Here is a 17,870-nt window from a genome sequence, read left to right as displayed (position 1 = left end):
ATGATGACGATGACGATGACGATGATGAGAGGGACTTCCTCTCAAAGATCCCAGCAGCATTTTCAATCACTTTGTTGCATGAACTCCTCATCAAAATCAGATGTGAGGAGAAGTATGCCAGATGTTAGCGAGGACTAAGATGTTTGTTAGAACTTTTCTCAGGGTGGTGTCTTCATGAATATTGGGCATTAACTCTCAACACCTGCTTCCCCCTCACGTGCTGCATGTGTCATGTCTGTTTGGCATCAGGAGATATTAAGCCAGCTGCAGGGAAGAGAAAGTTAAAGGCAAAGGGTTTGCCTGCTCCAGTCAGGTCCTCTCAGAGCACAGAGGTTTGTTTATAGAGCTCTCTCCAGTCAGGAGTCTGAGTCTCTTTACCAGAAGCTGCTTGGCTTCAGGCTCCACCAGCCTGAGGTTGAGGTTCTCTAGGAGGTGCCCCGGGAGAAGCCCCAAACCTCTCTCCGAAGGGAAGAGGAAATGGGCCTTTGTCAACGCTCCTATTTTCCCAAAGCCCCGAGGCTCCAACTGTGCAATCCCATCTGTTGCCAATTTGAGATTTAACCACATCGGCTCTAAGAAGTTGCTCTCACCTGTCAGTTTCCTCCTTGTCTTCTCCTATGTTCTCAGCAGCTTCCAAAGGAGCCCCTCACCTGTCCTGTCTCCCACAGGGCCTCCAGGATAGATTGTTCTCCTCTGAAAGTGACAACAGCCTGTACTTCACCTACAGTGGCCAGCCCAACACCCTGGAGGTCAGAGACCTCAACTACCAGGTAGAGGCATGCCTGGGTTCAAGGGGAGAGGGGCAGGCAGGGACAGCCAGGAGATTCCCCAGGTGGAAATAAAAGGGTGGGCCCACCTTGCAGGCCCTCCACCCCCAAGGACAGAGTCCAGTCCACATTGATGCCTCACGTGTCAGGTGCAGTAGGTGTCATCAATGGCATATATCAGAGCTGGAGGTTGAGAGGCTTGAAAAGAGAATGAAACTGTTGTGTAAACATAAAGCAAAATGCGTGAACCTATAGAAAAAATGTCTCTGGGGCTCTTTTTAAACTGTATTTTGAAATAACTTTAGATTTTGGGAAAAATTGCAAAAATAATACAGTGCTTCCATATATCCATTGTCCAGCTTCCCCTAATGTTAACATCTTGCATACCCATAGTATAATTATGAACACTAAGAAATTAACAATGTACAATGCTATTAACTACAGACTTTATTCAGATTTCATCAGTTTTATATATATATGTGTTTTTTTTTTTATATATATATATTTTTTTTTTTTTTTTTTTTTTTTTTTTTTGTAAAATGTACTATCCCTGGAGCTTATAAAACATCCAGAGTGCAAAGACAACGACTGACCTTTCAGAGGCACCCAGGAACCCCCTGGTCAGATTCAAGGATCCATATTCCCACACCTCCCCAGGGACCCAGATGGAACATGGTGGGGCCTGGGATGGTGAACTTCAGAGGCCTGAGTCTGGCTTCCTGTGGGTGTGAGTTGGGACAAGCCAATGAGCCTCTCTCTGCTCTGCCACTTACCAGCTGTGTGACCTTGAGCAAGTTACTTAACTGCCCTGAGCCTCATCTGTAAAACAAGGATTCTGATCGTATCTGTGTTATAGGTTTGCAATGAGGATTGAATAAGGTGATGGATGTTAAGTGATTAACACAATGTCTTGCACATAGTAAACATTTGATAAATTATTAGTAAATTGCTAGTATCAAGTGAAGACATTTTGCTTTGTGTTTTATTTTTATTTCTGTACCACTATTGCACATGATTTTCTTTTTTCCTTTTTTTTTTTTTTTGAGATGGAGTCTCACTCTGTCACCCAGGCTGGTATGCAGTGGTGCAATCTTGGCTCACTGCAATCTCCGCCTCCCAAATTCAAGTGATTTTCCTGCCTCAGCCTCCTGAGTAGCTGGGATTACAGGCACCCACCACCACGCCTGGCTAATTTTTGTATTTTTAGTAGAGACAGGGTTTTACCATGTTGGCCAGGCTGGTCTCGAGCTCCTGACCTCAGGTGATCCACCTGCCTCAGGCTTCCAAAGTGCTGAGATTACAGGCATGAGCCACCATGCCCGGCCTGTACATGATTTTCATTCTTCTTATCTTCAGACCTGGAAACAGCAGCTACAGGTTCTCAACATGGGTCCCGCTTCCGTGTTTGGTAGAACCTGGGTTGGGGCCTATTGTGTGTAGGTGAGGACATATCCTCTGTGGAGAGGGGCCACCTGGGGAACGAAGACGCTGAACAGAAGTTGCTGAAGCCCTCTGAACCATTCAGCTCTCTAAGGAACCTTCTGATATCTCCCCACAGGTGGACCTGGCCTCTCAGGTCCCTTGGTTTGAGCACCTGGCTCAGTTCAAGATGCCCTGGACATCTCCCAGCCGCCAGAATTCTTGTGAGCTGGGCGTCCAGAACCTAAGCTTCAAAGTGAGAAGTGGGCAAATGCTGGCCATCATAGGGAGCTCAGGTACCGGAAAGGCAAATCGCTGGGCAATGGTTTCTTTCCGGGGATGTAGAATGGTCCTTTGGACAAATGGATGCTTCTTAATGGAACTCTTTCCTGACTAGTAGAATAATACAGCAGAATGGTTGAGAGCACAGGTTCTGGGTCAGACAGACCTGGGCTCAAATCCTGGCTCCTCCATTTGCTGGCTTGTGGGTAGGTGCTGTTGTTCAGAGCCATGAGTGCGCCTCTTGTCCACCCGAGGCTGTGGCCAAAGCATCTGACTTTGGCTGACACCTGGATGGAGAGATCAGCAAACAGCTTCAGCATGTAATGTTCTTTTCAGACTCCTCCAGCCATGAGGGGCATTGGTTCAGGTTGTTCCTCCACAATCACATTCTGATTATGGCCAAACAGCCCCTGCCACACTCTCACCTCTCAGACAGCCTCTCCAGCGTCTTACTTAGCACAACTTTCATTCGTCTGCAAACAGCCAGGTTCTTGGAGTGCCTCAAATTGTCATTTCCATGGCCAAATTTAAAATGAGAGAATGTCTGAGCTGAAAGGGGGCTTGGGGAACAGAGTTCATTCTCATCATGTTCCACCTTTCTTTCTCCCTACCAGTTTGGAAGCATTTTCAGAGGAAGGTGTTCAAACTCCCTACTCCTCAGTGTGTCTAGAGTATCCTCCTGTGTGTGCATGCACGCGCGCACACACACACACACACACGCACACTCCCCTCCATTTGACAGATGAGGAGACTGGAATCCAGAGAAATTGAGGGATTCTCGTAAGGACACATATTTAATGCAGAGCTAGAACTAGAACTTTGGTTTCATCATTCTCGGATCAAGGCATTTCTCCCTTACATAGTGTTAGAGAGAGCATTTTATATCTTTTAATTAATCATTTCCAGAGGTAGAGATTACTTAATTTTTTAAACATCTGCTCCATACTTTTACACCCGTCTGGTAGATAAGTTCTGTTTACTGTATAACCAAAGATCAAATGAAATCTTATGTATAAATGCACTTTGTAACTGAAACAGCATCACAGTCATGAAGTCCCTCTCACTCTGTCCCTGTCCCTGCAATCCTGACCTAAATAAGGAAAAAGTAGATTCCGGCCGGGTGCAGTGGCTCATGCCTGTAATCCCAGCACTTTGGGAGGCTGAGGCAAGCAGATCACGAGGTCAGGAGATTGAGACCATCCTGGCTAACACGGTGAAACCCCGTCTCTACTAAAAATACAAAAAATTAGCTGGGCATCGTGGTGGGCGCCTGTAGTCCCAGCTACTTGGGAGGTTGGGGCAGGAGAATGGCGTGAACCTGGGAGGTGGAGCTTGCAGTGAGCCGAGATCGCGCCACTGCACTCCAGCCTGGGTGACACAGCAAGACTCCATCACAAAAAAAAAAAAAAAAAAAAAGAAAGAAAGAAAAAAGAAAAGAAAAGAAAAAAGTGGATCCCTCATGGGCCCACTATTGTATTTTTAGTTATAACATCTGGTAGTGTTTCTTGTTATATCTGCCTTCTCTTCCTGAATCCAGCATCTAGGGGACACGTGGGTCTTTACTTAGGGTCATCATGGTTAATACTTTGCACATACGACCCTCTAGCTGTCAGTACCCCTGATTTGTGGTTGAGGAAAGTTCAGAAAGGCTGAGCAAGAATTATATTGACTATTTGGGAGGTTGAGGCAGGAGGACTGCTTGAGGCCGGGAGTTCAAGACTAACCTGAGCAACATAGGGAGGAGACTCCATTGCTAAAATAATTTTTTTTAATTTAAAAAATTAGCTGGGCATAGTGCCATGCCCCTGTAATCCCAGCCACTCAGGAGGAGTGCTTGAGCCAGGAGTTCAAAACCGAAGTGAACTATGACTGCGTCACTGCACTCCAGCCTGGGCAACAGAGCACGATCCCGTCTCTTAGAAAGGAATGAATAAATTACATTGACTAGTCTTCTGTGTTTTTTGTTTTTTAATTGGTTTGGTTTGGTTTTGTTTTTTGAGACAATCTCACTCTGTCGCCTAGGCTGGATTGCAGTGGTGTGATCTCGGCTCACTGCAACCCCCACCTCCTGGGTTCAAGTGAGTCTCATGTCTCAGCCTCCCGAGTAGCTGGGATTACAGGTGGGTGCCACTATGCCTGGCTAATTTTTTTTTTTTTTGTACTTTTTGTAGAGATGTGGTTTCGCCATGGTGGCCAGGCTGATCTCCAACTCCTGGCCTCAGGTGATCTGCTTGCCTTGGCCTCCCAAAGTGCTGAGATTACAGGCGTGAGTCACTGCACCCAGCATCTCCTGGTTGTTTATAGATTCAGTGTTGTTTGGCTTCAGGTTTACTTGCCTGTGTAAAAAAAAACAAAAACAAAAAACAAAAAACAGAACAACAACAAAAAACTTTAGACAAATAAATTGTAGAGTTATCTGAGCAAACAATGATTAACGAATCTGGCAGCACTCAAAAACAGGACCAGTTCAGAGAGCTCCCCCAAGCAATTTGGTCAGGCAGTATTTATAGACAGAAAAAGGAAGTGCCCTACAGAAATAGCTGATTGGTTACAGTTGCGTGTTCACCTTATTTATTTGAGGGTGATGTGATCAGGTGTTGGGTATGGACAGGATCTCATCAGTTGGTAGCCTGTGATTGGCTGATGCTTGGCTGCCATGATTGGCTGAGACTCAGCAACTTGTTTCAGCCCGTCTCTGTCTTAAGAGAATATACTGCTAAGATAAGTTGCAGTTTGTTTACATACTAAGTTTGCTTGCAGTTTGCTCTGTGGGAACTCAAAGTATGCAGGCAGTCTCAGGCCATATTTAGTTTAACTGAGCAGCTGAAATTTTTAAAATGATTTATTAGAAAAGTTCATCAACTACACTTCCTGTGACTTTTACTGCCGTCCCCCTCTCCCCCTGCCCAACACACACACAAAAGAATGCTGGCCATAATTTTTAAAATATAAAGAAAACAGCCAGGCTGGGTGCAGTGGCATGTGCCTGTACTCCCAGCTACTTGGGAGGCTGAGGTGGGAGAATCGCTTGAACCCTGGAGGTGGAGGTTGCAGGGAGCTGAGATTGCACCATTGCGTTCCAGCCTGGGCAGCAAGAGCAAAACACTGTCTAAAAAAAAAAAGAAAATAAAAGAAAACAGCCCTAGGCATTTTAGTTTCTTTTATACTCTCAGCAATGCCAAAAGTGGTTTCCAACTGATGAGTTTACTGATTTGGAGATTCCAGCCATTGAATAAGGGTCTTGAATGCCAGTGGGTGTTTTGTCTTAGTTCATGGAGGGTGTATTAGTCCATTTTCACACTGCTCTAAAGAACTACCTGAGACTGGGTAACTTATAAAGAAAAGAGGTTTAATTGACTCAGAGTTCCTCATGGCTGGGGAGGCCTCAGGAAACTTACAATCATGGTGGAAGGCAAAGGGGAAGCAAGGCATATCTTACATGGGGGCAGGAGAGAAGAGTGAGGCGAGGAACTGCCAAATACTTTTAAACCATCAGATCTCAGGAGAACTCACTCACTATCATGAGAACAGCGTAGAGGAAATCTGCCTTCATGATCCAATCACCTCCCACCAGGTCCCTCCCTCGACACGTGGGGATTACAGTTTCGGATGAGATTCGGGTGGGGACACAGAGCCAAACCATATCAGAGAGTCTCCCCAGATGCCACAAGCATCCTCCATTGGAAAGGCTCCCCACCTCTCTCACAAAGTTTTGCTCAGAAAACGTGGCCTTCCTGCTTTCTGAGTGGGAATCCGTGGTCCCTGTGAATGTTGGTGAAGTCCCCTGTGCCCCTGGAGCCTGGCTCTGAAGTTTTTCTCCCAGGTTTCTCTACTGGCTATTTTGCTTCACTCATGTTCTCAGGGATCTTAAATGAGGTACACCCAGAGGTAGCGCACAGGCCCCTCCTACCCTGAAAGCCTCTGCACAGTAACCAGAAAGATCACATGGGGAAGCTTCTTGGTTTTGGGGGTTTGCACTGGGTGCTGTGGGGCTTCCTGCAAGAAGCACATAGTGTGTAGCAGGAAGGACTTATCACATGTGTATTGGCTCAACACGTGACAAGTCTGTTTGAACACAACTTGGAAAACTTGCCCTCCAAAAGGAATATACAGTAAGGAAATCAAAACTCTATCTGGGGCCGGGCACAGTGGGTCACGTCTGTAATCCCAGCACTTTGGGAGGCCAAGGCAGGCGGATCACCTGAGGTCAGGAGTTCGAGACCAGCCTGGCCAACATGGTGAAACCCCGTGTCTGCTAAAACTACAAAAATTAGCTGGGTGTGGTGGCGGGTGTGGTGGGGGGCACGGTGGCAGGTGCCTGTAATCCTAGCTACTCGGGAGGCTGAGGCAGGGGAATATCTTGAACCTGGATGGCAGAGACTGCAGTGAGCTGAGATCATGCCACCTCACTCCAGCCTGGGCCACAGAGGGAGACCCCATCTCCAAAACAAACAAGCAAACAAGCAGAAAACACTCCATCTGGGGGAGTGGAAAGAGCTCGTTCCTAGCTCCACGGTAGGAAGATGTTCTGAGCCTGAGCCCAATCGGCATTCACAGCTTGAACAGCTGTCACAGACAGGGCCTTGCCGAAAGCTTTTGGAAACTAGATCCAATCTGATGCTTACTTTCTCAAATCAATAATAAGTAGTACATCATTCAGAAGAGGGTGCTGTTAACTCGAGTGCAATGAATCTTTTTTTAACTTTTATTTTAGGTTTGGGGGTGCACAAGTAGGTTTGTTATATAGGTAAACTAGCGTCACGGGGTTTTGTTGTACAGATTATTTAATCACCCAGGTACTAAGCTTTGTACCCAAGTGTTTTTTCCTGCTCCTCTCCCTCCTCCCATCCTCCACCCTCAGTTAGGCGAATCTTTTTTTAAAAAAGAGAATTAAAAATACCACTGATGCACTTTGGGAGGCCGAGGCGGGTAGATCACCTGAGGTCAGGAGTTCAAGACCAGCCTGGCCAACATGGCGAAACCCTGTCTCTACTAAAAATACAAAAATTAGCCAGACGTGGTGGTGCCTGTAATCCCACCTACTCAGGAGGCTGAGGCAGGGAGAATTGCTTGAACTCGGGAGGCAGAGATTGCAGTGAGCTGAGATCATGCCATTGCACTCCAGCCTGGGCGACAGAGTAGGACTCTGTCTCAAAAAAAAAAAAAAAAAAGTACCACTGATGAAAAGAAGAGAGATGGGTGTAGATACAGTCAGAACATATATGTATACTGTGCTGTAGTTTTAAATCGTTTCCACTTCTATTATTTCTCTATTTTTTCCTCCATTATTTCTCAAAATAGATTTGGTTTTGCATTTTTAAAAGACACTCTATAAATGCTCCAAATTAGTCCTCGCAAAGCCAGCTTCTGAGCCAACCGACATTGAACAATGAGACATTGCTGGCATGTTTGCCAACCAAAAATAGTTATGTTAACACCAGCCTGGCTTGGGGAGAAAGGGCCTTGGTTGGTGGCAGGAGGGGACAAATGCTCCCGGCACCAGCTGGCCCTGTGGCATCTAGGACTCTAGCCTTCTCCTGTCGGGCCACCACTGGCTGGCCTGGCCTGAACCCCCAGCACCATCATGCCTCGCAGCCCCACGGGGGTGCTCATGTTGGTTGCAGACAGAAGGCTTGGAGCTCCATGTCCTGGGCCCACCCCATCTAGGTCCAGGGACTATGCCACCTATCTAGGGGCTGGCCACATCTGCACGGACAGAGTAGTCTGGGGTCCTGGAGAGTGTGTGGGGAGCAGTGGCTGCCAGACTGGCCCTCACAGAAGCTCTGCTCTCAGGGATGTCTCTGGTGGCTTTGCAGGTTGTGGGAGAGCCTCGTTGCTGGACGTGGTCACCGGCCGAGGTCACGGTGGCAAGATCAAGTCAGGCCAGATCTGGATCAACGGGCAGCCCAGCTCACCTCAGCTGGTGAGGAAGTGCGTGGCCCACGTACGCCAGCACGACCAGCTGCTCCCCAACTTGACCGTGCGAGAGACCTTGGCCTTCATCGCCCAGATGCGGCTGCCCAGAACCTTCTCCCAGGCCCAGCGTGACAAAAGGGTAACTAACTGGCCCCAGTGGTGACCCCGGGTCCAAGAAGCCACAGTGTCCATGCCCCACTCCTCCCCTGCTGCTTTGCCTCAGGACCGAGCCACAGGTCGAGTTTGAACGACTCAGCTTGCCTTCCGCCCACCCTGGGCTGCAGCCCGCCCTCCGCCCTCCTTTCAAACCCCACAGCCTGCCAGAAGCTAGTTCAGCCCATTGGTTCCCGTCACTGCACTTGTCAAGATGTGGGATGAGTGTATTTGTTTGTGTGTTTTCTGGGCCTCCATGTGGGTAGAGAGCCATGGTCCCCAGTACACGGCCACGTTCCTAACACAGGGCACTATGCCCGGCACGTCGAGGCGCTCGGGACCTGTGGAAAGAATCGGGGGAGCCAATGTTGCAGCTTGGAACTCAAGTGCGGGAGTTGTCTCGCTTCACTTTCAAACCCAGTCGGAGGAGCGGGCGCCTTTATCCTTGGGGTCACAATGTGTCCAGCCCTGAAGGAGGCCCCTGGGGTGGCCTCAAAGCTCCTTCTGGCCCACAGGTGGAGGACGTGATCGCAGAGCTGCGGCTTAGGCAGTGCGCTGACACCCGCGTGGGCAACATGTATGTGCGGGGGGTGTCGGGGGGCGAGCGCAGGAGAGTCAGCATTGGAGTGCAGCTCCTGTGGAACCCAGGTGAGGGCCTGGGGGGCAGACAGGGGCAGAGGGACCTGTGTGGTCCCCTCAGGCTTGGCTTGGTTGGGCCAGAGCCCCACCGACTCACCAGGCTCCTCTCTGTGTTGGGAAGGAATCCTCATTCTCGACGAACCTACCTCTGGGCTCGACAGCTTCACTGCCCATAACCTGGTGAAGACCTTGTTCAGGCTGGCCAAAGGCAATCGACTCGTGCTCGTCTCCCTCCACCAGCCTCGCTCCGACATCTTCAGGCTGTTTGATCTGGTCCTTCTGATGACATCTGGCACCCCCATCTACTTAGGGGCGGCCCAGCACATGGTCCAGTATTTCACAGCCATCGGCTACCCCTGTCCTCGCTACAGCAACCCCGCTGACTTCTATGGTGAGTCCCCAAGGCCAGCACTCAGGGCCCTGGCACACGGGGCCTCCCCAATGCTTAAACCCTGCCCAAGCTTGCTGAAAAGATTCAGGGGAGAAATTCCCAGAGGTTTCGGGAGAGGAGGAGCAACGATGGGGAAGAACGTGGGGTGGTTTGCCAAGTATCAAATGCTGGAAATGAGGGCCTGGAAATAGAAGCTTCTGACAAAGAGCCACCCTTCTGTGCATGATAGATTAGAAACTTGCAAGCTCCAAAGATGGGAGGGCGTGGAATCCAAGAGGATGGGGATCAATAAAGATCAGAGTCTTTATTCAGGCTCGGTAGGGAAGCAACCTTTAAGGTCAAGAAGTCACCAGATCTTAAAACATGCCCTGCCCCACAGCGGCAGGGAGCCTGAAGGTGCAGGGTGGCAGAGGGAGGGGCCCAGGGTCGTGGCCTTCGCCAGAGAATCTCTAGATATGAAAATTGCTCTGGCAGCCCCAGGCTTGCCCTTTGTTTGGATCCTGAACACTCAGCATATTACACTCAAGGAGCATGAGCCGCTTCCTTCATTCTGCAGGGGACAGTTTCCTTCCCAGGTGCCTGGCCTGAGATCCTGAGTGCTGAGGAAGGGCATGGCTGCTGGATAGGCAGCATGGTTGTACCAGGTCCCAGGGGAACAGCGGTCATGGCTTGTCCTGTAGGTCGCCTGAGCCCCCAGCTTCCACCCAGGATGGCAAACTGTAGCAAGGACCCCACCAGTAAACAGGACAACAGCGATCATCTTGAAGGCAAACACAGGGCCCGAACATGCCAGGCTCAGAGGGTCTCCTGTTTGACTCTCAAGCCTCTGCCAGGCCAAGGCTATCTCTGTCTTTACAGATGAGAAGCCTGGAGCCTGCAGAGCTAAACACCTGCTCCAGCACAGTTGTAAGGCACAGAACTGGGACTGGTGCCCAGCCCTGGCCATGACTTCTCGTCTAGCTGCCCACGCCCTCCCCCTAGTGTCCCAAGTTCTCCACCATCCTTCCCCCAGGAGGACAGGCCGCCCCTTGCCCTCTGTACTCACATTCTGCATGAACTCACAGAGAGGTCACCTCCCTCCCTGGGCTGAGGTGGCAGCCTGGCTTCCTGACGGCGTGTCATCCTCAGGCCAGCCATCCCCTGAATAGGGGCCAAAGGGCACCTGCCAAGCTGGCCACCAGGGAATAATTTAAAGTAACCCCAGAGAGGGGTTACCAGAAGTTGAGTGTCCACAGCAGACCTGAAAACTCTTTTTTACATTTTATATTGTTATTGGAGGGGGCTGTGGCCTGCAAGCCCTGGGGCAGGAACCCTTCACCAACCTGGGATGCAAGAGCTACACGGGGCCTGGGGTACCCAAAAATCGGATGTTTTGAGCTACAGTGCTATACACTAGGGGGCCACATCGTGGTTTGTAAGACCCCACCTAGACATTATCTTGTCTTAAGATGTGTTATGAAAATGGGAGGAAGGGCCGGGCACAGTGGCTCACGCCTGTAATCCCAGCACTTTGAGAGGCCGAAGCAGGCAGATCACATGAGGTCAGGAGTTTGAGACCAGCCTGGCCAACATGGTGAAACCCTGTCTCTACTAAAAATACATGAATTAGCTGGGTGCATGATGCATGCCTATAGTACCAGCTACTTGGGAGACTGAGGCACGAGAATTACTTGAACCTGAGAGGTGGACGTTGCGGTGAGCTGAGATTGCACCACTGCACCCCAGCCTGGGCAATAGAGTGAGACTCCATCTCAAAAAAAAAAAAAAGGATATGGGAGGAGGGAAGGGGAAGAGAGAGGAGTGGGGAACCTCTAGCCAAGCCAAGACTCTGGGAAAGGAATGGAGGGAGGGTGGGCAGGCATGCATGGGCCTAGACTGAGCTGGGTATAGGGAGATCCTGGCTGTGGCTGGGCTCAGTTTGCCTTTTCTGGCATTGCCAGGGCCTTGGAGGTAGAAGGCAGAGGCACTGCAGGAGGATGGCTGTTGTGTGGGGCTGCCTGGTGCTCCCCACAGGTTAGCATCCCAGGGATTTAGGAGGCAGGGGCTGATCAGATTGGGTCTATAGCCAAGTGTGTTGTCTCCCTCCTGGGGCAGAGCAGCTGACCAAGGAGTCAGTGAGAAATCCACCCAAAGTTGGCCGGTCCCTAGAACCCTCCAGACAGACATTCTCCTGCTTTCAGCAGGGTGCCTGGGAGGCCAAGTTATTAATTTTCAGTGAAAGATAGAACTCTCACTATCTGGATAGAACTCTCACCATATGGATAAAACTCTCATTATCTGGATAGAACTCTCTCTGGCTAGAACTCTCATTAACTGGATACAACTTTTGCCATCTGGATAGAACTCTCACTATCTGTCTCGATAGAATTCTCACCATCTGGATAGAACTCTCACTATCTATCTGGATAGGATTCTCACTATCTGGATAGAACACTCACTATCAGGGCCGGGCGCGGTGGCTCACGCTTGTAATCCCAGCACTTTGGGAGGCCGAGGCGGGCGGATCACGAGGTCAGGAGATCGAGACCATGGTGAAACCCCGTCTCTACTAAAAATACAAAAAAAAAAAAAAAAAAAATTAGCCGGGCGTGGTGGTGGGCACCTGTACTCCCAGCTACTCGGAGAGGCTGAGGCAGGAGAAGGGTGTGAACCCAGGAGGCGGAGCTTGCAGTGAGCCGAGATTGCATCACTGCACTCTAGCCTGGGCGACAGAGTGAGACTCCATCTCAAAAAAAAAAAAAAAAAAAAAAAAGAACACTCACTATCTATCTGGATAGAATTCTCACCAACTGGATAGGACCCTCACTATCTGTCTGGATAGAATTCTCACCATTTGGATAGAACTCTCACTATCTATCTGGATAGAATTCTCACCTTCTGGCTAGAACTCTCGCTATCTATCTGAGTAGAATTCTCAACTTCCGGATAGAACTCTCACTATCTGAATAGAATTCTCACTATCTGGATAGAACTTTCACTATCTATCTCGATAGAATTCTCACCATCTGGATAGATCTCTCACTATCTATCTGGATAGAATTCTCACCATCTGCATAGAACTTTCACTATCTATCTGGATAGAATTCTCACCAACTGGATAGGACCCTCACTATCTGTCTGGATAGCATTCTCACTCTCTGGATAGAACTTTCACTATCTATCTGGATAGAACTCTATCTATCTGGATAGAATTCTCCGTCGCTGCATAGAAGTCTAACTATCTATCTGGATAGAATTCTCAAAATCTGTATAGACCTCTGACAGTGTGTCTGGATAGTATTCTCACCATCTGGATAGAACTCTCACTATCTGTCTGGGTAGAACTCTCACTATCTATCTGGATAGAATTCTCAACCTAAGGATACAACTCTCACTATCTATCTGGATAGAATTATTAGTTTCTGTATAGAAGTCTCACTATCTGTCTGGATAGAATTCTCAAAATCTGGATAGAACTCTCACTATCTGTCTGAATTGAATTCTCACCATCTGGATAGAACTCTCAATATCTGTCTGAGAATGAGAGATAGCTCACTGGATAGACTGAGAAATCTATCCAGATAGATAGTGAGAGTTTTATCCAGATGGTGACAATTCTATCTAGATAGATAGTCAGAGTTCTATCCAGAGTGAGAATTCTATCCAGATAGTGACAGTTCCATCCAGATAGTGACAGTTCTATCCAGATACATAGTGAGAGTTCTCTCCAGAGACTGAAAATTGTATCCAGATAGATAGTCAGGATTCTACCCAGATGGTGAGGATTCTGTACGGATAGTTAGAGTTCAATCTAGACGGGGAGAATTCCATCCAGATAGATAGTGACAGTTCTATTCAGAGTGTGAGAATTCTATCCAGATAGTGAGAGTTCTATCCAGATGGTGAGAAGTATATCCAGACAGTGAGATTTCTATCCAGATAGATAGTGAGAGTTCTATCCAGAGACTGAGAATTCTATCCAGATAGATAGTGAGAATTCTATCCAGATGGTGAGAAATCTGCCCAGATAGAGTTCTTTCCAGATAGTGAGAATTCTATCCAGATAGATAGTGCGAGTTCTATTCAGATGCCTCTATCTGCCACTATCTGGAACTCTCACTATCTGGATAGAATTCTCACTCTCTGGATAGAACTCTCACTATCTATCTGGATAGAATTATCACCATCTGGATAGAACTCTCAGTATATATCTGGATAGAATTCTCACCTTCTGGATAGACCTCTCACTCTCTATCTGGATAGAATTCTCATTCTCTGGATAAAACTCTCAGCATCTGTCTGGATAGAGTTCTCACCATCTGGATAGACCCCTCACTATATGTCTGGTAGAATTCTCACCATCTGGATAGAACTCTCACTATCTGGATAGAATTCTTACTCTCTGGTTAGAACTCTCACTATCTTTCTGGATAGATCTCTCACCCACTTGGTAGAACTCTCACTATCTATCTGGATAGAATTCTCACTCTCTGGATACAAGTCCACTATCTGTCTGGAAAGAATTCTCACTATCTGCATAGAATTCTCACTATCTGTCTGGATAGAATTCGCACTACGTATCTGGATGGAATTCTCACTCGCTGGATAGAACCCTCGCTATCTGGATAGAATTCTCACCATCTGGATAGAATTCTCACTATCGATCAGGATGGGATTCTCATTCTGTGGATAGAACTCTGACAATCTATCTGGATAGAATTCTCACCCTCTGGATAGAACTCTAACTATATGGATAGAAATCTCACTCTAGATGGAACTCTCACTATCTGTCTGGATAGAATTCTCACCATCTAGATAGAACTCTCACGATCTTGATAGAATTCTCACTCTCTGGCTAGAACTCGCGCTATCTGTCTGGATAGAATTCTCACCCTCTGGATAGAACTCTCACAATCTTGATAGAATTCTCACTCTCTGGATAGAACTGTCACTATCTGGATAGAATTCTCACCAGCTGGACAGAACTCTCACTATCTATCTGGAATGAATTCTCACTCTCTGTATAGAAGTCTCACTATCAGTGTAGACAACATTTTCACCATCTGGATACAAGTTGCAGTATCTGGATAGAATTCTCACTCTCTGGATAGAACTCTCAATATCTATCTGGATAGTATTGTCACCATATGCATAGAACTCTCACAATCTATCTAGATAGAATTCTCACGATCTGGGTAGGACTCTCACTGTCTGTCTGGATAGGATTCTCACCCTCTGGATAGAACTCTCACTATCTATACGAATAGTAGTCTCTCTCTCTGGATTGAACTCTCACTATTTATCTGGTAGAATTCTTACCCTCTGGCTAGAACTCTTACTATCTGGATAGAATTTTCACTATCTGGATAGAACTCTCACTATCTATCTGAATAGAATTCTTACTCCCTTGATAGAACTCTTACTATCTATCTGGACAGAATTCTCACTCTCTGGATAAAACTCTATTTGTCTGGATAGAATTCTCACCATCTGGACAGAACTCTCACTACCTACCTGAATAGAATTCTTACTCTCTGGATAGAACTCTCACAATCTATCTGGATAGAATTCTCACTCTCTGGATAGAACTGTCACTATCTATCTGGATAGAATTCTCACAATCTGGATAGAACTCACACTGTCTGGAGAGAATTCTCACTCTCTGTGTGGAACTCTCACTATTTATCTGGATAGAATTCTCAACATCTAGATAGAACTCTCACTATCTGTGTGGATAAAATTCTCACCATCTGGATAGAACTCTCATTATCTGGATAGAATTCTCACTCTCAGGATAGAACTCTCGCTATCTGTCTGGATAGAATTCTCACAATCTGAATAGAACTCTCACTAACTGGATCGTATTCTTACTCTCTGGATAAAATTATCACTATCTTTCTTGATAGAACTCACTATCTGGGAGGAAATCTCACTATCTGGATAGAATTCTCACTATCTATCTGGATAGAATTCTCACTGTCTGGATAGAACTCTCACTATCTGTCTGGATAGAATTCTCACCATTTGGATAGAACTCTCTCTTTCTTGATAGAATTCTCCCTCTCTGAATAGAACTCTCAGTATCAATCTAGATAGATTTCTCACTCTTTGGTTAGAACTCTCACTATCTATCTGCATGGAATTCTCACTCTCTGGATAGAACTCTCACTACCTGTCTGGATAGAACTGTCACCCTCTGGATAGAACTCTTACTATCTGGACAGAATTCTCATCCTCTGGATAGAACTCTCACTACCTATCTGGACAGAATTCTCAGTCTCTGGATAGAATTCTCACTATCTGCCTGTATAGAATTCTCACTCTGTGGATAGATCTCTGACTATCTATCTGGATATAATTCTCACCCTCTGGATACAACTCTCACTATCTTGATAGAATTCTCACTCTCTGCATAGAACTCTCACTATCTGTCTGGATACAATTCTCATCCTCTGGGTAGAATTCTCACTATTTAGATAGAATTCTCACCATCTGCACGAAACCCTCACTATCTGTCTGGATGGAATTCTCACCATCTGGATAGAGCTCTTAGTATCTGGATAGAATTCTCACCCTCTGGATACAACTCTCACTATCTACCTGGATTGAATTCTCACTCGCTGGATAAAACTCTCACTATCTGTCTGGATAGAATTCTCACCATCTGGATAGAACTCTGACTATCTGGATAGAATTCTCAGTCTCTGGATAGAACTCTGACTCTCTGTCTGTATAGAATTCTTACCATCTGGATAGAACTCTCACTGTGTATCCGGATAGAATGCTCACCATCTAGTAGAACTCTCACTATCTATCTGGATAGAATTCTCACCGTCTGCATAGAACTTACACTATCTGTATGGATAGAATTCTTGCCATCTGGTAGAACGCTCACTATCTGTCTGGATAGAATTCCCACTCTCTGGATAGAACTCTCATTACCTGTCTGGATAGAATTGTCACCCTCTGGATAGAACTCTCACTCTCTGGATAGAACTCTCCCTATCTCGATAGAATTCTCATCATCTGGATAGAACTCTCACTATCTATCTCAATAGAATTCTCACCCTCTGGATGAGATAGATAATTCTCACTATCTATCTGGATAGAATTCTTAGTCTCTGGATCGAAGTCTTACTATCTGTCTAGACAGAATTCTCAAAATCGGGATAGAACTCTCACTATCTGTCTGGATAGAATTCTCACCATCTGGATAGAACCCTCACTGTCTGGATAGAATTCTCACCATGTGGGTTGAACTCTCACTATCTGTCTGGATAGAACTCTCAGTATCTATCTGGATAGAATTCTCACTCTCTGGATAGAACTCTCACTATCTGTATAGAATTTTCACCATCTAGATGGAACTGTCACTATCTGGATAGAATTCTCACTCTCTGTATATAACTCTCACTATCTATCTAGATAGAATACTCACTCTCTGGATAGAACTCTCACTGTCTATCTGGATAGAATTCTCACTCTGGATAGACCTCTCAAATCTGTCTGGATAGAATTCTCACTCTGTGTATAGAACTCTCACTATCTATGTTGATAGAATTCTCACCCTCTGGATAGAAATGTCACTCTCTGGATAGAGTTCTCACCATCTGGATAGAACTCTCACTATCTGGATAGAATTCTCACTCTTTAGATAGAACTCTATCTATCTGGATAGAAATCTCAGTCTCTGTATAGAGCTCTCACTATCTGTCTGGATAGAATTCTCACCATCAGGATAGAACTCTCACTATCTCACTATCTGGATAGAATTCTCAGTCTCTGGATAGAACTCTCACTGTCTATCTGGATAGAATTCTAACTCTCTGGATAGAACTCTCACTATCTGACAACGATAGAGTGGATTAAGAAAATGTGGCACATATACACCATGGAATACTATGCAGCCATAAAAAATGATTAGTTCATGTCCTTTGTAGGGACATGGATGAAACTGGAAACCATCATTCTCAGTAAACTATCGCAAGGACAAAAAAACCAACACCGCATGTTCTCACTCATAGGTGGGAATTGAACAATGAGAACACATGGACACAGGAAGGGGAACATCACACTCCAGGGACTGTTGTGGGGTGGGGGGAGGGGGGAGGGACAGCATTAGGAGATATACCTAATGCTAAATGACGAGTTAATGGGTGCAGCACACCAACATGGCACATGGATACATATGTAACAAACCTGCACATTGTGCACATGTACCCTAAAACCTAAAGTATAATAATAATAATAATAATAATAATAATAATAATAATAAAAAGAACTCTCACTATCTAATCTGGATAGATTTTTCACTCTGTGGATAG

The 17,870-nt window shown here is 46.5% G+C and overlaps 2 protein-coding genes across 2 annotated transcripts in view; both read left to right on the top strand.

Annotated features, from left to right (window-relative positions):
* The window catches only part of DYNC2LI1 (dynein cytoplasmic 2 light intermediate chain 1), a 72,204-nt gene extending 69,801 nt beyond the window's left edge, over nt 1–2,403 (top strand). Inside the window, exons 14-15 of the transcript XR_009210120.1 lie at nt 669–770; nt 2,326–2,403. The gene's annotated coding sequence lies outside the window, so the exon portion shown is untranslated. The remainder of the gene's footprint in view (nt 1–668; nt 771–2,325) is intronic.
* The window catches only part of ABCG8 (ATP binding cassette subfamily G member 8), a 31,656-nt gene that overhangs the window by 4,754 nt on the left and 9,032 nt on the right, over nt 1–17,870 (top strand). The window contains exons 4-8 of the mRNA XM_058428117.1: nt 669–770; nt 2,326–2,482; nt 8,285–8,523; nt 9,053–9,185; nt 9,298–9,567. Coding sequence (XP_058284100.1) covers nt 669–770; nt 2,326–2,482; nt 8,285–8,523; nt 9,053–9,185; nt 9,298–9,567 — 901 coding nt within the window. The remainder of the gene's footprint in view (nt 1–668; nt 771–2,325; nt 2,483–8,284; nt 8,524–9,052; nt 9,186–9,297; nt 9,568–17,870) is intronic.

This window comes from Hylobates moloch, unplaced genomic scaffold (genome assembly GCF_009828535.3).
Source record: "Hylobates moloch isolate HMO894 unplaced genomic scaffold, HMol_V3 SCAFFOLD_15, whole genome shotgun sequence".
Lineage (NCBI taxonomy): Eukaryota > Metazoa > Chordata > Mammalia > Primates > Hylobatidae > Hylobates > Hylobates moloch.
This window is presented reverse-complemented; position numbering and strand designations above follow the sequence as displayed.